This window comes from Drosophila guanche, unplaced genomic scaffold (assembly GCF_900245975.1).
Source record: "Drosophila guanche unplaced genomic scaffold, DGUA_6, whole genome shotgun sequence".
In the NCBI taxonomy this organism is placed as follows: Eukaryota; Metazoa; Arthropoda; class Insecta; order Diptera; family Drosophilidae; genus Drosophila; species Drosophila guanche.
Genome location: NW_022995748.1, coordinates 2,721,239 through 2,748,127, shown reverse-complemented (window position 1 = coordinate 2,748,127; position 26,889 = coordinate 2,721,239). Strand labels below are relative to the sequence as shown.

At 45.7% G+C, this 26,889-nt stretch overlaps 2 protein-coding genes across 4 annotated transcripts in view; one reads left to right on the top strand and one right to left on the bottom strand.

Moving 5' to 3' along the window:
• The window catches only part of LOC117584471 (protein O-mannosyl-transferase TMTC1), a 40,715-nt gene that overhangs the window by 9,292 nt on the left and 4,534 nt on the right, over window positions 1-26,889 (top strand). For 2 of the 3 annotated variants that reach the window (XM_034273393.1, XM_034273395.1), the window contains exons 2-5: window positions 17,744-17,842; window positions 23,000-23,531; window positions 23,607-24,429; window positions 24,488-24,602. In XM_034273393.1, coding sequence (XP_034129284.1) covers window positions 17,745-17,842; window positions 23,000-23,531; window positions 23,607-24,429; window positions 24,488-24,602 — 1,568 coding nt within the window. In that variant the 5' untranslated portion in view covers window position 17,744. Of the gene's footprint in view, window positions 1-17,743; window positions 17,843-22,999; window positions 24,430-24,487; window positions 24,603-26,889 lie in introns of all 3 variants that reach the window. The other variant, XM_034273392.1, reaches the window with a different exon arrangement.
• Window positions 8,018-8,973, bottom strand: LOC117584472. The gene is made up of 2 exons (XM_034273396.1): window positions 8,749-8,973; window positions 8,018-8,685 (listed from the first exon to the last, which is right to left on the bottom strand). The coding sequence occupies exons 1-2, from the start codon at window positions 8,949-8,951 to the stop codon at window positions 8,067-8,069; spliced, it is 822 nt and encodes a 273-aa protein (XP_034129287.1). The 5' UTR covers window positions 8,952-8,973; the 3' UTR covers window positions 8,018-8,066.

The window sequence follows — 26,889 nt, the reverse complement described above, 5'->3', positions numbered from 1 at the left end:
CCCATGCCTCCTGTATGGGCGAATGGATGAGGCTGACTCTGTGGCAAATTCGTGAATTTCTTAAAGTCTGGATTAGTTTACTTTCCAGTTGCCACAAAGCAGCAAACAAAGAGCGAATTCCTTGCCACTTGAATGCCCCAAAAATGTTTGTGAGGCAAACTTGCACAATGGGCCCCAATAAGAAAGGGCAAATAATGTCACTCCGAAAGGGGAGAGGGTGAAAACTAAATTCGGTTTACATAATATTGCTCATAAGATATTTTTCGCACATTTCTTGCCCCTCATGGACTCGGACTCGCGTCGGGTCGGGACGGAGCGTCACCCAAAACTAGGCCACACTCCAGTGCTCCTAAAACACAATTTGAGCATAAACAATAAAGTAAAACGACAATGAAGCCGGCGACGACGAACTTGAAGGGAAAATAACTTGAAACTCGCATATTTACATATGAAACGAAAACCACCCACGCGACACGAACAGACACAGGACCCCGGAAAAAGAAGCAAAAATGTGGTAAATTGTGAGGGTGAGGATATGGATCAGGTTGAGGTCGGAACAGGAACAGAAACAGAAGGAACTGGAGTTGGATGTGGGGAGCAGCAGACTAAACAGCACTAAATTAATTCTGCACAATTTGCATTAAAATATGCAAATAAAAAAGTGAAAGAGACAGAGACAGAGACAGAGAAAGAAAGGAAGCAACCGTTTAAGCCTCCCGAACTATACGGTCTGACAGGGGATACCAACCCACACCCAAATAAATACATACGCATATATATATTCCCAAAAGTGAGCGTTAAACATATGTGTGCTTGAGTGGCTCCAGACAATGGAGGAGAGCAGGTTTCCTTTTAAATTTTCAATGTGCCATTATTGCTTTAATGGACCAAGAACCCCCAAGAGGTTTTTGGAGCAGACCCGAACTGGATTTGCCGCTGCAGCTCAGCTATCGGTTTTGGGCTGGCTCGAGTGTTTCGATTATGAAAGTGCTTGGCAAGTACGCCCACACGTTCCACACACAGCAGCAGCCACATGTCTGACTGGTGGAATCGCTGGAATATTACACCCCGGGGCCAGCAGTAGCTCGCTGCAAATTTTATTGTTCTTCGAGAGAGCGTCGAAACTCCGCAGCTAAGAAAACGGGACTCCAAGGACCCCAGAAACCTGGCATCGACGCTGGCATTCTATGAAGCATGAAACTTTAGCACACTTGCAACAGCTTCCCATTTTTTTCTACCAGCTCCAAAACCATTTCCTTTTGCTTGAGAAATATGTTCAGCCCGACTTCGGTAATCATCTGTGGGTGAGCATCGGAGAGCGTAGTTTCATATATGCACATATATATGCACATTTGTGTGTGTTGTTTTGTGTGTAAATATACGTATATAGTTTTCGCGAGAGCGAACAAGTGCGTGCACATCGAAGTGGCAAGTTGTTCAAACACTGTCGAACTGTGTGGCTGCCGAACAACAACAGCAGAATAACTAGTGTGAATACAAAGTCGGAAACATCCTACAAGCCAAATACGATTCTCTTCTATGGTTTTCCAATAACCCACTAAAAACTGCGCAGCGTTTATGTACATATGTATTGAGTTGCTTCAATATTCACAGCTGCAGCTTCAAAATATTCTTTAAGATAAAGTTAGATATACAAAATTTCCTTTGAAGTTATGCATACAGTCTGCTCTTGGCCTCTTCAGCTTTCCTTCGAATAGAGACTTAACTTTAAGTTAAACTTTCCATGTATTATCTTCAATTTGAATTCACGCTTTACCATATGGCAACCAAAATATATTAAAAAATATTGTTATTCAGCTTTTATTTATATTTATATCAACTTCAGTTCAGATGCGCATCGAACTTTATGGCATTCCCTGGAGGGTGAAAACATGAGGCCGTAGGAATTGTATTGCCTTATTGCTACTCTCGCAAACTCGTATTGGAATAGTTCATCGTCGGGCACAATACTCCCGTCTCTAATAACAAATATGAAAGCTGCAAAGCCACAAGCCAAACGGCTATTATTGCTAACTCGTTGCACATCGATGAATGGCTGCACTGCATGTAATTTTGTTTTTGGTGTTTTAGTTTTCTATACATATATGGCAAATATGTGCATCTCTTCGTATGTGTGTGTGTGAGTGTGTAAATCGATTTTTAATAAAAACTGCAAGCGAAATCTGTAAGCATATTGTTTGGCTATAAAATTAAAAACCAACAATGGCATGTGTACATAGCATCGAGTGTACGCTCAGTGAAACTTGGTGCGACTGAAGCGTACACATGTGGAAGGAGGGGAGCAGTAGTATTAGTAGCCATTTACAGTTACATTTCCCAGCAGTGGATTGTTATATGCAATACCCTGTACGTACGAGGGTATATTGTCCCGCAGTTAGTAAATGCCGCGATTTCGTCATGATACACCAAGAATACCAAAATGGGTACATATGTATATATGTACATAAGGACATACAAATGCATAGGTACATACGTACATAAATGTAGCATTTATCATCATTTTTCATTAATGTAAATCTGAGTAGTGGGTATCTTTTAGTCGAACTGCTGTTCGCTAAAGCTAGCTAAACAATTTTTACAGATGAACGGATTTTTCCATTGTTTCTCTATTGCGCCCTCTCTCTCTCTCTCTCTCTTTCTATCCCCCAATCGCTCTCTCGCTTTCTCTCTAGAGCTATTCCTCCCTTTTTATCCTGTTTCTTGGCAAATAAAAACACGATTTTAGTTAATTACCGTTGGTGGATGGAGCTGCTGGGTGGATGAGGAGCTGATGGGCAGACATCGTCTGCATTTTTCCCATTTCTGATTCTCATCTGATGTTTTCGCATTGGGCTTAGGCAACAGCGGGACAAAATGAAGGAGGAGGGAAATAGGAGCAGGAGAAGAGCAAGAACAATGCAGTCAATTGGCTAAAAATGAGTTTTTATGGGATTTGCATATTCTGAATGGGGAAATAAATGTAAGCAAAGCCGAGAAACAACAAAGTGGGCAAAAATTGCCTGCAGTTCGCCGCAGTCTCTTAGTGCCACGAATCCTTCAGGAGCTTCTCATATTGTTTGCTTTCGTTTTTATGCTGTTGCTTCAAAATATGCATTTGCATAATTTTAATTTTTATGATACTTGTCGGGAGTACGAGTAGCAGGCACTCCACCCACCGACCGCCTTTTTCTTAATTGTTTCTTGTTATAAGAAACGAAGGCGCCGAGTGCCGTTCCAGACGGGGCAAGTTCATAAAAACAGAACATATTTAATGCGCACAATTACTTTGCATACATTACGGCTCCGTACTCCGGCATATAAACGGATACGGCGACTCGTGTGCTCGCGCCTAACACACTACACGCGGATTTGTGGAGTCGGAGAGTGCGTCGGCAGTCGGTTTACGGCCTCTGCCGGAGCCCCTTGTCCGGTTCTTTACATAATAAAAGCGTAAACACGTTTTCACCATTGACCAACCGGGCTTCGGCCCATTACAATGGCGCCACGGCAGAGAGTCAGAGACGTGGACGGGCCCTGTGACGCAGTCAGACTCACGCGTGCCTGTAGCGAATAAAATTGCCTTTTTGTTTGGGCAGTTTTATGAATTGTTTCAATGCTCATTTACCGGTTGGCTTAATGGGTGCATTGCCTCCACCCACTAGCCCACACACATGTCTATAGTATGCGGTTTCCTTGGGCCAGAAAAGGGATCCATAAGTGCAGAAGTCTTTCGTGTTTTATGGCTGGGTGTCGGCACAAGCAAAAGATATAAAAATCGTACAGTGGGTGAGCTGCACTTCCACTTTAATGATTCGAATAAGAGAAATTTAGTTCCTTCACTTATATTTCTACATAAGGTATACAAAAGTGCTCTCTGAGTTCCATCCAGATATCGACATATGTGCAAGCTGGTTTATCAATCTTTAGCTCTTCCATGTAACTGTCGGGATCATCGAAAGTTTGCACAAATTTCCTTTTCAGTAGGATTTTCCTTTTGCAAAAGGAAAAGAAAGAACTTGGGCACACGTCACTCATTAGCGCTCCAGTCGCTCCACTTGCAAATCAATTATCTGGTGTGCCAGAAAAGTTAAGGAAGTATCAGAAAATTCGTTGATTTACTTGTTCAACAACATTGGATTCTTGTTCTGCCTACAGCCCTTCCTGCTCTCTGCCCAACCTTCAGCTCGAGTGCACACATCAAAGGGAGCTCAACAATAAACTGGGTTAGGAATGCCAGAGTCGGCTCTGCCGACACGATTTCAATTTGCTTAGTTGATAAATGCCAAAAAATTAATTCAGCCAGCTCACAAAATGCCTGCATATGTGTGTAGTATAGCTATCTCTGTACATAGTACATATATAAATAAGAATGTGGAGAATATGTGTAACTAGAAAATATACGATTATTTTCACTTTTTGCTGTGATTCGTTAGGGTTTTGCACAGGCCCTCACACTGGCACACACACAGACACACACATGTACGAGTAATACTCATATTTATGTAAAAAGAAAGTTGGCTTTCTTCTGGCAGTGTCAGGCACAAAGTTGCACCAGTTCTGCATCGCATTCTACCTGTCGCTTCCCGTCGCTTCCCGGACCGTGGTAAACGTACTAAATAGTTTCTCACGTGACTTTTGCCCATAAAAAATGGCTTTATTGCTGCACACGTATTCATTAATGGCAGCAATGAACCCACATGTGAACTGTGCTGTAGAAGTACGGCTATGCTTGAGGAATGCCCCATGTGGAGGAGGCAGCTCGGCAGCTCGGCAGCTGCCACCCCGTTCCCTGGCTGGCTGCATTCAGAAATGGCTGCAAGTCGTCTGCACAGGAAGTGCATATTAATTGTGAAAATTTGTACGGATATTTCTTCGAAATAGTTGCCCTCCTTTCGTTGTTGTTACTGCTTCGAGGGGGGCGGGAATATATGGCTTTCAGGCAGGCAAATCCATAGCCCAAAAAAAAAGTTCTATTAGTTTGAATTCCGTTGAACGTGAGTTTTAAAGCCTACAAAACGAAAACTGGAATGAATATGGACTTCTAGAATTTGCCATTAAGTATTTACTATTTTTAAACAGAAGTTTGGAGAAACTTCCCATAAGAAAACTTTTTGCTTGAATGCTTAGTTTTAATATGAATCTTTCTCATCTCACAATCTAATTCGAACGACCATTGCAAGAGACACTTGCTTTAAATAAGATAAATTCGCATCTGAAACGTGGAATATAATGAATAAATTTCCATAACGAGCGGACATTATCATTATTCATTACTGCAGAGAATCGAAATGTGGATGTACACTTACATCAATGAATTTTTCATTGATATCACTCGAATCGCGAGGCCTTCGCTCCCTTTCTCTCCTCGTTTTTAATTATTCGCGAATTTCCAATAATTCAATGACGAGAATGCCCTTGTCCCTGTCATCCGCTTGTAATTGCGTAATAAGGCAGCGAATGTTTTAAAGCCGCTTACCGTTAACAATCATTCCGGAAATATCAGAAGATGCAGCAGCAGAAGAGGCAATGGCAGTGGACCATGGACAGTGCTGAGGCCCGGCTGAAGCTCTGTGTAAAATAACATGTTATTGCACTTTTCTTTTCTTTTAAATTAACGCAGTAAGCTCCCCTGAGGGAACACGTAGTCGCGTCCCGGCATGACAATTGCAAGGCGCTGATAAAAGTCGGCGTATTTGCGGTCGCTCTGTCGCTCTGTCGCCCTTCTGGCCCCGGCCTGTCCTCTTCCTTGATAGGCAGTGGGCGGACGCAAAGGGCACGAGAAATGCATTTTCAAACCACAAAAATAATTAAAAACTTTACGCGCTGTCATGTGTGCGGGCTCCGGACCGTGGGGCTTTCGTGGCAGTCCTCCCATTTAATCCTGTCAGACACGACACACAAACACCCTCCAGCATACCAGTGGTCCTGTGTCGAGGTCAGGCGATAAAAATCAAAGACACGTCTGGTGGCCAGAGAGCAGTCTTGGCCTTTAAATGCCACATCGGTTAATGAAATTGTCTTCCCGATCCGGGTCGATAAGAGAGCAAACTGCCAAACTGCATGGCTGTATTTTGTTTAAGCAGAATCCATTTCGATCTTCAGGAAATCATCCCTATGAGCACATTACGTACAATATCCACTTTAGTAGCTCTCTGCTATTTGTATGCTCTTTTCTCGAATCGTTTGCAAAGTGCAGAAGCCAAAAGCCAACTCACTTCGTCAAGGAAAAAAAGTATCTTTTGGCCATCTCCCGCTCCGCTTCACATCTCCTTTGAAGACACATGTACCCGACTGCGCTTTAGGTCTTCAGTGGAGGGCTGGACCAAGCTGGTAAGCAGAAGCAGCTGCTGGGAAATATAATTCTATTTACCCCACCTGAAGGTGTCCTCGGGCTTGTGACCATGCTCGTAATTATGCCCAAATTTGAGACTAACTTTTCATTTCGATTCAATTGTGGAGTCCTGGAAAAAAGCACAAGCATCCAAGTGGGTTAAGGACCAAGGCCAAGTCACAGCCAGAGCCAGAGCCAGAGCCAAAGCCATCTTCAGCGGACGCTCTCCGCTCGTCGGGCTGGACGCGGGAAAGTTTCTCCTCGTAGGCCCGTAAAAAACATTTGCGCAATGTCAACAAATTTGCGCGCTTATTAGATTTTCGTGGTTGCACACAATTTCGCCAACTAAGGCCGCCGCAGAGAGATAAAGTGCAGCCTGCGAAAATATGAATAAAATAGCGAAAACTTTTCACAAACGGAAGTGCATGCTGCGTTTTTTTTTTGTGTCCTGGAGTAGGGCTACGGGTGCGGGCATGGGTCCTGCTTGTGGTTCGGGTTGTGGTTGACCGGGCCGGGTCGAAATGGCGGGCCACGCCTTCTCGCGACGGTCACGGTCGCCGGGCTTGCTAATGAGTTTTGTTGTCAGTTCTCGCTGGCCAAGCAGAAATTGGGCGGTGGCATCATTTGGCTGCTCCTGGCACTCGTGCTGTTCCTGCCCCTTGCCCTTGCTGCGATTTATGTGGAGCACTGCCTCTGGCCACGGGTGTGTACGGATATCTGTGTGTGCGGTAAGTTAATATTTGCTGCATAAATTCCAGTGCGTTGGAATTTACTGCGCTCCGTTTCGTTCCTTTTGGCTTTGTCGTCGCTCTGCTCGTTTTTGGTTGTGCGGAAATTATGAAAATGCAGCCCACTTGAACTGCCATCCCGCTGGAGGGAGCAGAAACTCTGGCGGAGGTCCACAAGCGAGTACGGACAGCTGCGTCCATGGTGACTATGGTCTGCTCGGGTCTGGCCCTGGCTCTGAACACACGAGAATATTAATTACTTTTTACATTTCTAGCTGTGTGCCGGGAATTCAAATGAGCAGATTTTAGTTAATTTGTTTTTTAGCGAAAATATTTCTTAGTTTAAGCGTTAAATCCGCTCCAAGGGGAAGTTCCACTCATATATATCCTCAAAAAATGCATGCTTTAGTATTAGCTGGCCACAAAGGATAACAAAACAACGTTTTAATAAACTTTGTTCAGAATATACAAAGCTTCACTTCTGTAGCGGGAGTAGATTTGAACTCCACTAAACCTCCAAAAATAAAAGGCAGTTGAGGGAAGCAACTCGGTCGTTTGCAGCCAAAAAGACATAGGGACAAGGTTGCGAACTTCCCCACACAAATCGATTCAAAACACACATCGAGCAGGCACACAACTATGACATTGAAATGTTTTTCTAGCCGAATCGGACATTGGCAAATCTCAACTGGCTGGAGAGCGGGCGCGGTGCAGCACATGGACAACAGTGGCAAATTCTCATTGTGACATTGTTGACATTTGGGAATGCAAATATCCGTTCCTACGCTAAATTGTGATGGCTCCGAGAGACTAACCTTATTCCACCATTACCCGCACTTGCCTCTTAGAACCGACAGAAAGACTTTCGTTAAGGGCGCGACTCCAGGCGGCACGACATCCAAGGCCAGACATTTATTACGGACACGCATGTACAACAGGTTTTTTAGCATAAGTTTATACCACGTGGGTTGCTATTCTTTGCGGTTCTGTTATGATACAGACTTAGACTACCATGCCATTGAGAAATCCTCCTGTTTTTGGAACTCTCTCTCCCAGAGCAGTCTGGAGCTTATGTCACCGAGGCTCAGCTGCAGGTCCTGCTGTGACTCCTGGCTCTCTGCCTTAAAGCTATACAAAATGGGCATGATGAAGGCTATTGCATACTTGGTTTCGTTGGGCAACTTGCAGCCCAGCACGTACACAAAGCCCGTTGGGAAAATGGCAAATTTGATTGTGGTTTTGGGCATTGGGTGGAAGACAAACGGTTGGCCATTGTCGTGCACGATACTGTGATCAGACGATAGAATCATCCACTCCAGATTCAGTTGAAACGGCACACAAAATGTTGCGTTCACAACATTATACCTGAAACTGGCCATCACCGGTCTGTAGCCTGCCGCCTTCAGAACTGCTTCGAATTTTAAAAGCCCGACTCGTGTGCCTTCACGGCTATAGCCCTTGCAGCAGATACTCCCATTCGTGTAGATCTTCAAGGTGCACACCGGCTTAACCCGTTGAACGAAGACTGCCGATTGCTTGTGCGGCTCATACGTGGCATTCGCTATGTCAAAGCTCAAATCGTAGAGGTTGAACACACACTTCGTGCTGACGAAACAAGTGAAGGGCCTGTAGATATTGCAAGCCTTTGGGGTTATACAAATAGTGCACCTGGGAGACTAAGGCACTCACCGATACAGCAGCTGAATGTGCCTCTCTATTTCCGGCAGCACCGATAAGTTTCTAAAAATGTTCACCACCTCAATGTCCGTCGGCGGAGTAAGGGGTGCTCCAGTTGTCGGTTGTACCTCCGTCCAGGACGCCACTGCAGCTGCACGTCCCATGCTTACCACATCTTCTTTGGACAGCTTGTTAGTTGCATATTCATCAAGCATGTAGCTCCCTTTGTGGGCTGACAGCGGGAAAACTCTTTTGCGGTAATTCTTCCTGTGAAAAAACAAGTGAATATCAAACTTGATCACCCACAGTTCATGTGCTCTCCCTACCTTAGCGCTATCATATCGGACACAGCTCGCTTCACCAAGAATTATCCAAATCGAAGACACGTGGTAGCGATTTGGTAGGATTTTCAAAGTTCGTCAATTAGTGTTGTCAAACGCAGAATATTCGCTCAGATTGAGCCACGCTGTGAGAACATGTGCCACGTTTCACGTGACACGAACGGGCGTAAGGCACGAACAATTCAGTCACAGACTTGAATTGATATCGGACGGGGGAAAACAATTAAGTAAAAGTACATCTATTGGAGTAATTATACAGCACTTTTTGTTGGAAACGATTATCCAAACTAGTCAAAAATAAACGGTAATTAAATATGCATTCGATATTCAATAAATCACAATAAGTAATAGCAAAAGAACAACTTTATTGCCGATCCATAATCCATTGCAGCGGTCTTGTTTTGTGCTCTGGGGAACGCCTATCGACTCTTAACCCAATAATATAAGCAGCGAAACTTCTCGACTGCCAAGCGAAAAACAGTCACATAAGATTTTAAATTTTCCTATAATCCTATGATATTTGTTTATTTTTCTTTGCGATATCTTATCGATATGTCTATCGATATAAGCCAAAAGTAATGGTTCTTGAACGATGTCAATGGAAAATGAATGAAAATCAGATCCATTCATTTAGAGATTGATATAATTGAATTATTTTTGAGTAATATTCGAATTTACTTAGTGCGTATTCTTATCGATAGAGCCAAAAGCAGACCCTCATCGTAGGAAATCCATCACTAAGCGCTGATCAAGAGCCCTGTTCAAAGAGCAAATTAAACTTAGGTTAAAGATTAAATAAGATACAATTTAAACTGACTACTCAGAGCATACCAAACGCATCAGTTAATGCACATTGAAGCGATTGGCGCTTTGATTGGATTCAAACAATGCATTTTGGCGCATTTCATATTTGAGCACTTGAATTAATGCTGCCCGGGAAGACAAACAATCGAAATATCATTCACAATCAAATCGCAGAGATTGCATAATTGAAACCCCGTCGAAGTCCATTAATAACTTTGTGCTGCACCCACACTCGCACGGCTATGTGGAACACTCATATTTCTCAAATGGATTTGGTGAATGTGTAGAGTTGGCAGGAGTGAGCCAATTGTGGGCCATGGGTGTGGGACTTGACGTTAGCTCATCAAACCCGAAAAACCACTTTGCTCAACTCTTTTCAAAGTGCATACATCATCAACGAACGCTAAGCCAAAACAAAAAAGCAATGCAAAGGGGGAGCAAAATGAACGATGACGATAGATGCGATGGGTGATGGGTGATGGGTGATGGCGATGGCGGGCGGAAAAGAAAGTGCTGGGCACGGAGAGGTGTACGAGATTGGCAGTACGAAGAGCGTTGAAAACTTTTGTGCAATGTTGATTTTTCCGCAAGAGTCGTTTTTTGCCATCTACTGGACGGACGGAGACGGTAGTCGGTCGTCGGTCGTCGGTCGTCGGTCGCCGGCCCTCCGTCCCCGGTTCTTGGTATTACGGTCGTTGACGGCACAAACGGAAGCAGTGCCGCAAGCACTTTATAAAACCCCCAGCTCAGCAAAAGTCTCTCAATAATAATAATATTGGGGCCCAAGAGGGACAACAAAGACAAATGGGCGAAGGTGTGCGCTGAACAATAAGTCATAAGTGTATTAAAAAAAGATGCTTTACTTTCATTGAGTCGAATGGTCATTGCATATAATATTATATTGCATTCTTCAGATAACTAAATTCGTTTTCTACTACCAAGTATCTACTACCAGCCAGACGGCACAAAGAACTCCAGGAGCATCCCTCGTAGTTAGTGACTGCCTCTATGATACCCAATCCAAATGGCAAATCGTGTAAGTCACAGCCTTGACTTCGGCCCATACCCTTGTCCGCTAGTGACCCTTGACCCCCGTGCCACCCTGGTTGTTCAGCGAGAATGCGGAATCGAATTGAATTGAATTGAATTGGAAGTGGTTTGGACAAGGAGCGAGACAAGGAGCGGGACTGAAAACGTTCCTGATCCTGATGATGACAAACAAAACAATGGAATCAAAGCGGTTAATGGCTTTTGTGTGTAAAATGAATGAGAATGCGGCAACGTTTCCTGCTTTCATTTGCAGCGTCATTTGCTCTGCCCCACAGCCTTACCCACTCCACACGATTGCCTCATGTATGAAGGGATTGGGGCATGAGTACCCTATCTGCAACAGTTTTACTACATATGTACACACCAGGTACATAACACGCAGCCTCAGACTCGTGTGGTAAGTGCATATGTGAGGGCCGTTATGCACGCTAATCGATATACGGGAATCCCCGCGCCCTCTGCAGTGGCTTGGGGCAGGAAGCTGCAACGACCACGGTGCAACTCCACTTTCATTATTGGTTTTTTGTTACAGCCAAGCCACAGGCCACAAGGCTGCCCTCAAGCTTGGCAAGATTTATCCTTCTGTCTGCCATGAAAAGAGCGAGAGAGAGAGAGAGAGAGCTACCCACAACCGATAATTAAATCGAACACCAAAGGCTTCGAAATGACAGTCCTGCATTTCCGCTCATATATCAAATGGGGAATAAACCCTTCCACTCACCAATGCACATTTACTCGTAGATCTTCTCCAAGTTCACTTTGCGGGAAGTCAATACACACTGAATCCACCAGCTCCACGTCTCCCTCCCTAAGTGATTAGTAAGCATAAACAAATGGATGATCTGATACTTGAGATAAAACTCTTATTTGTTTTGTCTTCTCTCTTTTTGTTTGTCGTAAGAGATAAACAAACCTTATTTGGATGGGCGCATATCTTTGCATATTTCCCTGTGATTGAGGTAACTGAAGCTGCAATAAAGGAAAAAACAATCTCTGTTCGAGCAAATTCTTCTTAAGGGTTTCTGTACTCTTTCTCAGACTTTTACTCTTTATAATTAGCGGAGCGGTCGGTGTGTATGATTAATAATTTATTTGTGTAAATAATAATATTTCTTTCTGCTGCTCGTTTGGGTATATTTTTGGCACTAAGGGAAAATCAGCAGCAATCCGGTGCCCAAGGCGGCCAGCTAATTAGACGATCAAGGACTGCCTTGGGCCTGTCAGCACACGCCTACCAGAATCATTATAGAGGGTTGAACGCTCGGGTTGGGGTGGAAAATCAATAGCTCTATTATAGCGCGGAATGTAGGCGGCTCGACTCCGAGCTGAGGCCCGACTCGATGTGTTGATTGACAGCCTAATTGAGGTTTCTTGACTTCTTCAATTGGGGGCGGCCAATGACCGTTTCTGTTTGTGCTAATAATAATATTGTTGGTGTAATATTGGAGCAGCAGCAGCAAAGACAACGTCTTGTTTAGTTAGTCATTAGTCCGGGGGAGGGGGGTGGGAGAGTAAAACAATGGACTCCAACCCATTCACATTAAATATTTGCCGAGGCTCGCACTTGATTGCTGCTGTTGTGGGGGTTCCGTTTTAATTTTTTATTGATTCAACTGCTTAATGTCAAATGCTGTGCAAACACTAATCAAACGCTTGGTTTATGCAATTAAGGTACAAATGCTGGAGAGATGGGACCACCCCTTCGATTCGCACGCACATTATTGCACATTTCTCCAGTCAAATGTCCTGGTCTTAATTAGCATTTACATTGCGTGCAACATGCTGCAAGACATACAATTAACGCCAGCACGAATGCTTCTAACTCTGCCTACTTCATTCCAGAACCGCCTGTTCCTTTAGTTTGATTTTCGAGCAGGGCGTTCGATGGAAGTTCTGCCGAGCCTGGCCAGCCATTAAAAAGTCTGAGTGGCCGAACAGAACTCGTGTTATTCACAACTTTTTGTTAATCCCAACTTTGAAAGGGTTGATTGAACTCTTTATTTGTGCAAAAGCATACAAAAACCAGCAGGTACAACAAAATCAAACAAAAACCCGGTGCAAAAGTTTACAGTCACTTGTTCGCTGTTTGGTTCAATGTCCCTTGAACATTGGCCGTTGGAGTTTCGTTTGTGGTCTCAATCATGTGGAGTATCAATGGTGAAAAGTTTGGCTGCCAAACATTTCAAAGGGAAATAATATCCACAGCTAAATTCGTTAGTAACCGCAGACTCTGGGCCAAAGGAAACATCTGCTGAAATAATCTTCTCCCGAGTAGACTCCACAAGTTGAATGGCTTTTGAGTGTTTTAAAATGATTTCGAGTGCTGCTTTATCTACACTCACTCACACTCGTACTCAGCGAAGTAGGAACAGTGTGATATCCGTTTGTGCTCATTCAAATCGCTTACAAAAAGAATCCAGAGCATTTCTTGGCACTCAGAAACTTGGAACTGTTCCAGAACTAGAGACATCCTCCTAAACAGGCGTGGGGAATGCCTGTGGATTTCATGCGAACGGAAAGGAAGCGGAAGTTGAATAGCGCTGAAATAAAGTGTTTCATACTCGTACTGTTTCAGCGACAATGACACAAAATATTGCATTTTTTGGGCATTTCCCACAGAACACAATTCGTGAACCTTTACTTTGGTATACACTTCGGAACAAACATACTAATAATAAATAATGTCTGCAAAGAGATAAGCAAGGAGACTTCAGACAGAGTTGTCCCAAAATGTTTGCTGAACTCAGAATCATGTCAAATCACAAAAACCATTTCGTGATTCCACCGGGTAGGGTTTAAGGGTATTCCAGCAGCGTCACGTTTTCGTCCAGCCTGACCTCGGACCTCTGATTCCAATTTCAAAGTAAAACTTTAATGGCAACAAATGCACCCCCGCCAGGACCAGGTCCAGTGCCATTTTATATTTGATATTTTATTACATTACATTTCCCTGGCTTATTACATTTTGGCTTTTAAGCTGTTGACACAACTTGATTTCCGTCCGACCCGACACTGCTCCGAGAGTATCCAAGAGTGCCGTGGTCAGTGCCGGGTCCGCTGGATTCCTGTCAACCTCCCACGTCGTTTTGTTTCAGCTTTCTGCTGGGTTCTTTCCTGTCTGCGACCAGCCTTCCTCTGCTTCCTGCCCGCTCAGACAATTTCTACATTTTCCGTTTGTTGTGCTTTCACTTTTGGAAGTTGGAACTCGGGCTGCCACGTCTGGCTGGGATGACGATGACCCAGAAACAAAAGTGTGTCTAATGGGTTTCTGTTATGTTTTTTGACATTTTGGGAATAATGTTTCCCCTTCCGGTTTAAGGTGCGCTCCGCTTCTACGTGTATATGCTGCAATTTCCGTCTGTCCCGTCCGCCGCCTCCGCCGCCATCGTCTGAAATGAGGTCAACCTGCTCTTAAGTTGATTTCATAACGAGCAAAAAAAAACACACACAGAGCGAAGGAGCAGAGGAAGAGGAACCAAAAAAAAGTAGCTGAACAAGTGAAAAGTCATGGAGATCAACATCAAAGATGTGCAATTTCGATACTGCCAGCTAATTTCAGCGCCGTAAACATGACAACCTAATTATTTTTTCTTTGCCCGTCTGGCTGCCTGCTCCCTACCCCTACGCGGCGGGTGCAACTGTGATTAATGGATAAAGACTTCGCTGCGCTGCGACATTTGCATAAGAAATTGAAAATAAATATTTGCACTGATAAATGCAAAAAGAAAAACGAACTGGCGGAGGACAGAGGCAGCTGCTAATTGCACTTTGACTTTTCGAGTGCGTCCTCCACCCCGGCACTGGGAGTACACACAGATACGACCCCTGCAAGTGTACACCCTCCGTGCGAAAAATACAAACACTCTAAATAAACAGGGACATATGCCCAACGTCTGGCTGACAAAATTAGCCAAGTAATTCCCGACGCCCGCTGACGAGCATTCATTCTGTCAGGGGCTGGAGGCCTCTTCATGTCAGCAGACAAGACAGGTCTAAGGGTGGCCCCTTCCCAGGCTATCCTCGGTTCAGGCGCCATTTGATTAATATATACTCCCCCATTCCTCGTCCCGTCGCTCTGGTGATTGTCTCGCTTTCTTTTCGACAATCGAAATTAATTGCGCCGCTGGAGGAGGTTCTGTCTCCCTTTTACTCCCAGCATTCGCCCAACACCTGACGGCGTCTCGTGGAGTTTACGCTGGCGCGAAACTTTCGAAAGAACAAGGACTGGGACTCACAATGGGGAAACGTCTAGCAACAGCACAAAGAGACCCCTCATCCGTCCCCAACGGGCAACAAACTCAAAGTTTCAAATACAAAAATCAATACATTTAATTAAAGAGCTTATATTAAAGCTGTTTAGGGGCATTAAAGGATTCTTGGGATAGGCAGAGACGGTCCCTTGATTTGATTAAAGTAACAAACACAACGATCATCGAACCAAAGAATAAGCAAGAGTTAATGTCAACACGCTCCTTTTTTTGCATGAAAGCCGCTGTGATATTTTTGGGGCAATCATTATATTTAAGAGGCATATTCAGGCAAACTAACGCTATCATCATCTTCTACAGTGCCAATCACAGGCATCCCCACAAGCAGCCATGAGCCATTATCATCCCCGTCAAATGGCTGCTATTTATACGGTCCCCAATATGAGCTTATTCCATATATGTGCATACGGGTGAGCTTATACGTATAACTATATGTACATATTTATATTTGCTATTTGCTCGACCATCATTATCGTTATTAGAGCTCATTAGCAAAGTCATTGGGAAGGGAAAGCAGAAAGAGCGAAGGGTGTGGCTTGAGTGCTGATGCGTCGAGGCCTTAAAATAGCTCAAAAACCATCAGGGACATTAGGAGAAGCCGTGGAACGGGGTCATAGCCCGTACATATAGCACCATAAGATTATTGAATGTGAGCTAATTTGCTCTCAGAGGCTTAAGGCGCTTGATTGAACCAACATCTGCTATTAGGCAGAATTTTGTGCATTGCTCACCGCAGTAGGGGGATTTTGCATAAGTGTACTTCTGCGAAGGACTCTCACTTTATGAATCGCATTATAAGGCTGCCCAGCTTAGATAGGACTCTTGTGCTTGGCCGGTCCTTTGATCTCAGCAGTTCACTTAATTAACGTAAAGCCAAATGAATACGAGAACAACCGCAAACAGTGCACAGAGAAAAGTTCACCTGGACCGGGCAATCCGTGCCCCCAGTAGATGCAGAGGAAATGCAAACAAAAACGCCGCGACCCACTGAGACCGAATGCCTAGGAATCCGTAGCCCCATTGTTGGGGCCATTGTCATTTGCAAACGGTGCGAACTTAATTTCTGCGACGATGTCCCTGCTCTGGAATGCTCTCTGTGTGCACGCCACGCCAGGAGCTGCAGCCGAATCTGGCCCGGAATCTGGATCAGAGTGAGAGTCTCAGTCTCAGTGCCGGAGCGCAGTTGTGCACATACATAAGTATAAGTACATACAGACGGTGGGGAAAATGCCTGCCGGAAATCGTCTGCAATGTGCGAGATAACAATTTTCATGCAATGACCAAGGCGACGACTCTGCTAGCCACCAGGCCACTCACTCCCATCTCCATCCACCGTCTGACACGGACAACACAACCCACCGACCGCACTCATTATTCGTAATGGCGCTGATGGTGATGATGACAACATCGGTGGCAGGGCAACAATGGCGACCACTGCGAAAACAGGAGAGGAGTGCCCCCAGGCTACTGATGCCCCAGCATCGAAACCCAACCGGCGTGCGAGTATTACAATGGGAATGCCGCTGCCGTTGCTGTTGCCGTATTCTGCATTTCAGACGGCTTGTATTCTACTACATATTGCATTTTCCATGTGCCGGGTCGCAGCGATCCAGAATGTCGTCGTAACATTTAATTTCCGTCAACGCCGAACGGAGAGGCAAGACAACATTGCGGGAGAGAGAGAGAGAGAGAGAGAGAGTGAGGCATGTGGGTGGGATTGGGGCACAGACACAACATGTCTGCGGCTAATATAAAACGAAGAATGCCATGACAAACGGGTTGCAGCAAGAGCTGGCCAGATGACCACGACGCGAACGGTGATGAGTATGATGATGGCAGCGATGATGACGACATTTGTCCGGCCGTAGCCATTCCATTCCATTCTCGATCCGCTCCGCTCCGATGTGGCTATAATCATTAGGTACGTGCGTTAGGGTTTGTTTGCATTCAACAGTTTTGATTGCTGATTGCGCCCGTGGATTGGAATATTTTAGTCCATGAGTTGGGCGAGGGAGGAATGACTGGCGGGAATTGGTGGGACCTCTGGCTCCATCAGAATGTTTGCAGGCATTGGCTACGATACGATCTGAGTAAGATGATAGTGTATGTTTTATTCAGCATAATTCTAATACATAAGAATAGATTTACAGCCTAATACTCTTCGTTGATATTTATGTATGTATTTATGTACTTGTTACATTTTTCCACATTTTTAAATGTCTGTCATTGTGGTCTTCTTTGAATGTTCCTAAAAAAATAAAGTAATTAATTCATGCTTAAAGGGAAACAAAAGCAAAGGACAACAAAATAAGAATGGAAAATATGTAAATTTTTTTCATAATGAAAATGGCAGAGAGAGAGAGAGAACGGCCCATCTGGACGTGAAAGAATACCTGCCTGAGTCCAGGATTAAGTGCTTTGTTTTCCTGTTCCTGCCGTTGCTGTTGGAGTGTGCTGCGAGAATGAATTTCAGCATATATATTTTATGACACTTAACTTTAATATTAATGCCCAGTTACTACATCTGTCTCCGTCTCCTTGCAGCATGGTGGGCCAGGACTACACAGCGCTCGCTGGCTGCTTCGCATTGGCTTTTGTTCTGTACCTAAACACATTTAACGCTGGATTTGTCTACGATGACAGGTGAGAACAATTTTACAGAATTAAAAATTCCATATGTCAGCACGGTGACGAAGGTAAATGGCTTTGGTCAGGTCTCTTCTGCTCTGCTCTGCTCTGCACTCTTATATTTTGGCCTGTTCTGGTTGTGACCGGGGGCGACACTTTGTCGCCAGATTGGGTCCCAAAAAAAGACAAAAGTTTATTATTAATTGTGCGCCAAGTGACGCCATTTATTTGATAAAATCGCCATAATAAATTCTCGGCCCGCCTAATTCTAAAACCTGTAGGCAAACCAGTTGCTGGCCCTGCGTCTGGCTACGAGTGTTCTTGATGCACGAGTATACGGGTGGTCGGATGCATAGGGGCGGCTTCTGTGCTGTTGTCAGAATCAGACGGCGGACGAAGGAGCAAATTAAAAAACAAAATGTTGATTTATGTTCAGCTCCGCTCACAATGGAATCGGAACGGGATTGGCCTGGCCTGGCCCCCACCTCTTCTCGCTTCGTCTCGTCTCGTCTCGCCTCGTCCCGTCTCTCACCTTGGCGCATTGAAATGCTGCAAACGCAAACGAAATTACCCATAAATATCAAAAGTCATGTACAATGGACAGGAATTTCCCCAAGGACTTGGCCACAGTTCGTAGTCCTCGCACACACACACACACACACACACACACAATGCCATCAGCAGCTCTGGTCTAGCACTCTACCCCGTCTGACCGTTCTGGAAAACAAGTGACTCCTGGTCCTAGTTCTACTCCTGGTTGAACTACAATGCCAGCGAACAATTGTTCGGAAGTTATGCACAAAGTGCTCTGCTCGATGCTTTCGTTGTAGCTCGTTATTTCGTGCTGTCCAGAAAACAAGCACAAACTTGCCCACTCACAAACACAGTCACACACAAATAATAAACGCAACTTATGTAACTCAGCCCCGTCTGCCATCTGCAATCCCCCTTCATGGCTTCATGGTACAAAAAGTTGTGTGCGAGTTGATGTTTCTGCTCGAACGGAAGCTCCTGCGGTCACTTTCACGCAGTTGGCCACACCACCCGGGCCCGTAACCAGAGAAGGACCCAAAACTGGAGCCAGGACACCGAGGAGAGCCTACCTATTGGTTGCGGCTGCTCCCACAACATGGCCACAGTGACCACACGAGCCCAAGTTATTATTGTCAAGCCGGAGCAGACAAAACATGATTTATTAAATGGCAGAATTCCCTTCAATTTGTTTCCTATCGAGTGGAAAAAGAGCAGTGACCATGCGAGGTGTAGGGGCAGTTCGGCCATCCGTTGCCATTAAGAAATCTCTGTTGTTGGCAATTGTTAAAGAGATATGAGGTTCTAATAAGTTATGGCCAGCCAATAGATTGGCCAACTTTTTGATCAAGAAATTTATATGCTCCGTAATTGAATAAATGGGATCTGTATACATCTGTATAATACCTTTCACATATAATACCTTTCGCTACGACGGTCATCCGAATCACACCTTCAACTTGATATATTGCGTGCTCCCAAAAAAAAAATAAAAATAAAGAGCCTTAACAAAATGTTGCCAAACATCGCCCAATCTCCAGTTTTACAATAATTTATGTGCCGTATTAAAAGGACAGCGACAACAACAGCGGCAATTTGATGGCACACAATCGGGGGGCGAGGACTCTAGGAGGGAGGCACACTTTACCACTCCCGAGGCGTGAGGCGTGAGGCGTGAGGCGTGAGGCGGGAGAGTATCAGTATTTTGTGCTCTTTTTACTTTTGCATAAAATCGAAAACTTTTCACTTTACATAAGCAAAACAGCAACCGCCACAACAAGAGCCAGAACAGCAAATACAAATGTTGTGGGGTGCCCAGAGGCAAGAGAGAATGTGATGGTGTAGAGGTAAGGAGCGGAAGGAGCGGAAGGCAAGAATGGTGTCCACCTTCGGTTGCTGATGCTATGATATATTGTCTTCAACAAAAGCCAACCACAGTCCTGTGTGTCATGTGTGCGAGTGTGTTACAGAGCCACAGATACTCTAGTGAAACTTGGGAAGATACCAAGCAACACACTCTTGAAAATTATACTGACTATTAGAGTATTAAACACATCTGCCCATGGCTCAGGTCTCTGTTAATGGAGTTGCTGCATTGCTGTGGCAACAACAGTTAAAGAAATTGCCAATCAATAACTATTCTTTGTTGCTGTGACAGAAGATTTAATAGTAAATTCAAAAATAGTTCCATAGTTCCATGTTCCTTTTTGCCATTTCTCGTTGGTATTCAGCAATCACATCCCACTGTGCTTCGAGTTTTTTGTGGCTGTCGCTGGCTCTCCTCCTCGACTGCTGGTGACTCTGACTCTTTTTTTTGGTGTTCCTCTAGCCCGGTGCCAGCCCGTGGTTCTGGTTCTGGCTCTGGTGGCCTCCTGCTCGAGTTGAGAGTGAAAAGCGAACGATAACGGCAGCTACATGCCGCACTTGTAAGCTGCTCCAAGCTTGCCATTGTTGTTGCCGCTGCTCAGTCTCTCTCTCTCTCTCTCTCTCCGGCTTGTGCTCCTGGCAAAGTGCCGCTGCTGCTGCTGCTGCTGGTGGGTGTTGACGTTTTGGATGTTGGCCCTGCTACGAGCACTCGTATTGCTATTCATTCACTAGTTACGATGATAAAGCACAAAAAAGGGAGCTGCGGAAATTCTGCTGATGACGATAATATTGACGCTGACGATGGCCTCCCCTCGACACTGTCAGATACTAAGCCCATCTACATAAACGCCCTAACCTAGGTACGAGTATTCGCCCCAAGGTATACTCACTGTATGAGTATGCAATGACATTTCTTTTCAATATTTGCTCCCTACTTTCGTATCGCGCACACTGCAAATGAGGCGTGTTTTTATACCCGTCACTCATTGAGCATTAGGGTATAATGTTTTTGTGGAATTTGTCTATTTCTCTGTCAGAGTAGCCCAAGACTGCCAAAGCGAAATTGAACTTGGCCAAAAATTCAAGGTGCATTTCCTTCCACCCACACATACAATAGGAACGAGTTTGCGTTCTCTCTCCGTAAGCTGCTCCTTCATCATCGTTGTGTGCGCTTCGTTGTTGCTTTGTGCTCTTCCGATAAGAATTTGTTTGCTCTCGAGGACATTTTTGCGGCTGCTTTGGCCCTGTGGGTCTCGGAATGCCAATTCGAATTGAAGTGTAGATGAGTGTGCACCACCCACGCCCACGACCTCTGAAAGGGGAACCTCTCCTTCATCACAGTCCAGGGCCAATAACTTTGCTTTATAGTTGGGCACGTCTCCCTGGCGAATTTGTAAACCCAATTTGTGGCACTCTCCGGCCGCACTGCACCACCCACGCCTCTTCAAATCCTTTTTATTACCATATTCAAGCATTGAAAGAGTTGCACACAAACACAGCACAGACACACACACACACACACACACACACAATGAAATTCACTAAACCTTGCCACAATTCATATTTCCGGTCACCCGTTTCGGAGCGTTCGAATAATAAATAAAATATTAAATTGAAAACCGAATTTTTATTCAAAATGCTCTCAAACTTATGTGTTTGCACATGACTTTTCTTTGGAGTTTTCCTCCCAAAAACCACCCACTCAGCCCCGAGCTTCGGCGGATATGCATGTGTTTGCTTAACCTTTGAACTTTTGTTTACACAAATACCCTAAAACTACAACTCGAGGCCGTCTAAAGCATAGGGTAAATATGAGTATCTGTGCAAACACCATTCGTTTGCAACGAAAGTAAATTAAATTTTCAATGCAGACAACAAAAAGGTTAAAAATTGTAATTTGCTTGCTGTCTGGATTAAAGTGAGCGGAATCCGCAAATATAGAAATATGCCTATCAATGGGAGATAAATATATGTAGGTAAATACGTGAATTAAAACACAATTAAATCTTATATATAACAAGAGGAATGAAACATTCAATTAGATAAATATTTGCAGAGTTACGGAAGAGTTTGTTTCCATTAAGGAGAATTTAGGTTACATTCCGAAGTAGCTCTGTGTCTCCACACCAATCGTCCAAGTAACAATCGAACATATTTAATGCATATCTGTGTTTAAACTGGTATCAATCTTGTCAATAAATGAACCATATTCATGGTGAACATTGATGGATATATATCGATGCACAACCGGCTCCCCTCGAGCCACAGTCCGCTTTGTGTCCTCTGGCTTCTGTGCTAAAGTTGGAAAGTTAATTAATGACATTTACTGGAACATCTAAAAACTAATTATGCATAAAATGGCTGGGATATTATTGCAAGCCCACTATAAATTTTCACAAACTGTGCAACAGTCGCACAAACACGAACAACAAGAACAACACCGATAACAAACTAACCCTGATTGTGCCTCCACCTGACCCAGAGCCAGTGTTCCGGGCAAATCGATTAGAACAACAAGGAGCGCTACAACGGTGAGGTAATTACCAGTGAACCCTCCCCCCCAGCAACACAGTGACAATGAGGGTGTATGTACACGTTCTATAACAACGGCACAAATACGCCAACAAATCGGCAATTAATCAAGCCGCAACTGCATGGCAGGGGCGACGCAGCAGCAGAAACAAGAGCCCGAGCTGGAGCTGGCGCAAAAGGATAAGGAGTAGTCGACTCAACTGTCGCTTGGCACTTTAACAATATTTATGCCAAGTGCCAAAACAAAAGGACAATACAGAAAGTAGGATAAGCAGTTTTTAATGGTAGATGCTTCTAGCTAGAGGATACCCTAGAAACTCAAACCGATGTGGTCAGGCATCGGTCAAATGTCGCTTTGTTAGCTCAACTCTTCCAGAAAAGGTATAATCATATACTCCTGATCAACCTACGTACACGGCAAAGAACAAGAGCAAGATTCTCACAGACACCAGCGCTCCTTTGACTTCATGGCGCTTCACTTTCGTGTACCAGGAAACTGGAGATGAGTGGAGTCCCGACTCGGGTTCAGTTGGGCTAGTAAAGGACACTCAGAAAGGGGACCCAGCAGCGTTAGACTTCATTTTGCTCTGGGCCAGGCTGGACAATTAATCATTTTAATTAATGGGACAGGTGTGCCACAGGTTGTTGTTGTCGAGACGAGTCAAGTCGCTCCCCCACATTCGCATGTCCCCTTTTGCAGCTGAATATCTGTCTATTTCTCCCCCTGTCTCTGTCTCTTTGCAGGCGTGCCATCTTGGCCAACGGCGACGTGACAGGAGCGCGAACATTGGCGGGGATTTGGAGGAATGATTATTGGGGCACTCCACTGGCGGACAGTGGCTCCCACGGCTCCTGGCGCCCGCTGTGTGTGCTCAGCTTCCGTCTCAACTTCCTGGCGGGTGGGCTGGCGGCCACTGGCTACCACGTAACCAACGTGCTGCTCCACTGCCTGGCAACGTGGCTGGTGGTGCTCGTGGGCCGTACCCTGCTCCCAAGCCGTGCCGGAGTCCTGGCCGCGGGCGCCCTCTTCGCCGCACATCCCGCACACACGGAGGCTGTTGCCGGCCTGGTCGGTCGTGCCGATCTGGCGGCTTGCGTCTGCTATCTGCTCACGTACCTGACCTATCAGCGGCACATGCGGAGCCGGGAGTGGAGCTCCCTGACGCTCACCCTGCTGCTCGCTCTGGCCGCGCTGCTCTGCAAGGAGACGGCCATCACGGCCGTGCTGCTCTGCGGACTTTGCGACGTGCTGCGTGGCCTGGAACACGCCGATAAGGTGAGTGTCTTACTCTTATCAACATTACTGCTTTCCAGGATGCTTATTTATCATCTCCCTTCAATCTCCTTTCAGTACCGCCTTCGCTCGCTGTGCATTCTAAGCGTCTTCCTATTTTGTTCGCTTTACTGCCGTTTGAGCCTGCTGCCCCGACCTGCCACACCCTTTGCGGCCGCCGATAATCCGACGGCCCACGAGGCGTGCTGGTGGACACGGACTCTGACTTTCCTGTACCTGCCAGCGGCGAACTTCCGGCTGCTGCTGTGGCCGCAGGTTCTCAGCTTCGACTGGGGCATGGAGGCCGTGCCGCGGATCAGAACGCTGTGGGCGGCGCGGAACCTGCTGAGTGTCGCATTTTACGGCTCTCTGCTGGCCGTGGTCTGGCGGGGCGCCCGTTTTCGCTCGTGCTCCCCCGTGGACTATGCGGCTGTGGCAAATATTTCGCTGCCGCTGCTGAGGCGCATTGGAAGCAACAGCTGCCACACCTGGCTGGGCCTGGCCTGCAACTGCCACCATCAACTGGCGCAGCAATCCCGATCCGTGCAAAGTCCGCAGTCGACTGGAGGCACTGCAGGCAGCAGTTCCTCCTCGTCGGTGCCTCTGATGGGTGTGGCCTTCCTGGTGCTACCCTTCCTGCCAGCCAGCAATTTGCTTTTCCACGTGGGATTCGTGCTGGCCGAGCGCCTGCTTTACCTTCCCAGCGTGGGCTACTGCCTGCTCTTCGGCTATGGCTTCGGCAAGCTGTGGCACCGCTCCAAGGGCTCCTCTAGGACGCTGCTCCTCTGCTGCCTGGCCGTGCTGCTGGCCGCCTTCAGCCTACGCACCGTGCGCCGCAACCTGGACTGGCGGGACGAGGAGCAGCTCTACCGAAGCGCCATTCCCGTGAACCCACCCAAGGGTAAGCTGCACCCTTACTGTCATTCTCTACGCCCCATTACAAACTTACTTCTCTGCAGCTCTGGGCAATCTGGGCAGCGTCCTGAGTGCCCACGGACGCTATGAGGAGGCGAAAGTGGCTCTGAGGGCGGCCATCGCACATCGGCCCCACATGGCGGATGCGCACTTTAATCTGTGAGTAAACGTTCCGTTCCGGAACCCCTTTTCGAAGCCCAAACCTGAAACTACAGAAATGATGTCGGTTTTTTGCTGGAAGCCTTTTCAAAACTCAAAAGCTCAAAGTGAATGGCTGGCGCGACCTTGGGCGTTTCGAGGGGGCTGGTGGAGAGCATTAGAAAACTGGCATGGCTGCTCCTAATGGCAGCTGCTTGGGCTTCTGTTTTGTGCTGCTCTCGCTCTCTCTCTCTCTCTCTCTCTTTGGAAAAAACGAACCGAAGACTGCCCAGACGCATCATGCATACAAATCAACCCGTACAGATCTTGAGCTTTTGCGCGTTCCGGCGCAGGGGCACATGTTTTGCATCTTTTGGATGGCAATTTGCATGCACTCGACAGCCATCAACTGCAAATAGCTGCTGGATGCAGTTTTTTCGAGCCAGAACCACCGCCCACCATCCTCTGGCACTATTTGGTCGTTGTCGAGCTTTGTACCTTTGTAAGCGGAGCGGTACGTTTGAAACAATATGGCTCAAATGAATGCTGGAAGCATTTTGCACCCTAGTCCCCTCTGGATGTGCTGTTAATTAGGCCAGAACTGAATGGGTTTGCGCCAGGCCCTAGATTCTTCGAGATACTCGTCGTACTTGGGAATGAACTACTTGCAGCTGGGCCCTGTTTGCACTCGGAGTTCTGTTTGCATTCGGGGCACATGCTTCATCTAAATGAGGAGGAAGTCGGCTGGGAAAATGAGGGAAATCTCGGATTGATTGAGTGCCTACAGTATTTGAGATATAAATGTAGCAGTTTTATTGGCTTAACTTTACTCTACTTCAACTGCTTAAAGGGCTATCCTAGCACTGGGCTTTGGGATTGTAATTGCAATATAAATAATCATTTTATTGTCTTAACCCAGAGCCCAGATTATACTCTATAAGCTGTGATACGGAATAAGCTAAGCTATTTTTCAATTGATTCGTTGATTCGTCTTATGTCTTTTGGTGTGTCTATGCAGCGTTCGTCAATGCTTAATGCATCAGCTGTTGCGATTGCACTCATTCAGCATTCCAAGAGCCACTTCCCCTGTCTTATATTGTACAATAAATAAACGAGAGCTCCGACATATATTAGATCCTCCGTGAATCGTAATAAGGATTGGAACAGAACAATTGCAACAACAAAGGGGAAAAATTGGCATTTCTGCTTACAAGCTGCACTTGATGCAACAATATGAGAACAAAAAATAAAACTGCTGACGCATGACGCTGGCATCCCATCCTGCTTATCCCGCACTCACTCTCCTCCATTTCCAGCCATTTCTGGTGGGGCCAATGACACTTCGACTTTGGACATACGGGAACAGACTATTCCACACACACACGAACCAACAGTGCAGCTTTGGGTGCTCGTTCGTAGTCATATTGCAATTTACTCGCTGCCTCGACGCCAGCGGCGACTCCCAACTGAGAATGCTGAGCGCAGACACTGGCTCTTGGCCCTCCACTGAGGTTTGGGGGCGTGCAGTGCATTACGAAAGGGGGAAACAGGGGCTAGAGATGGCAAATTATTTCACACAAGTTTAGGGCGAACATTAACTGGGGAATTTGTTTTAAATAAAACTTGTAGAGCATTAGAAGTTGGCAAAAATATACAAATGCATGTGGAACTAATATTAAAATTGTTTTTCATACTCATGAAACTTTAAGGAAAAATATTATACAAGTAGTAATTACTTGATAGTTTCTCTCTACAATTGTTCTGACAACATCCACTGTGGCATGAGCAAGCGAGCTCTGCGCTCTTCCAGAACGTCGTCTCCCTCTCTCTCTCTCTCTCTCTCTCTGCCGCACACACACTGCGCGTCCGCAGTCGAGGCCCATACGCCGAGTTGTCATTATTGTTGCTGCCATTTCTACTGTTGCTCGTTGCCGGTCGTTCTTGTCGTTGATTATTGTGTTTGACATAATAGGCTTTACGCTCCAAAAAAGGAGAGCAAAAGACGTACACGAGAAATCCTTTCGCTTTGGTTCTTTGGCAAATTGTAGGTAAATCCCTGTTCGCCGGCTTGCCAAGTTTTTTTTCCCCCACTGCTCCTTTCTGGGGAGAGGCTGCCGGCATTATTTGGGGAAATGGAGGATAAAAACGGGGCACGGATAGCAGCAGCAACAGCGATGTGCGTCCAATACAAATAATTGCACAGAACTCCCGAGAGCTGTGGACAATGGGTACGCGCCGAGGAGATGAGGAGCAGAAAGGCATAGCTTCCTCCTGCATTCATGAAAGGCGTAATCATACACAATTCAGT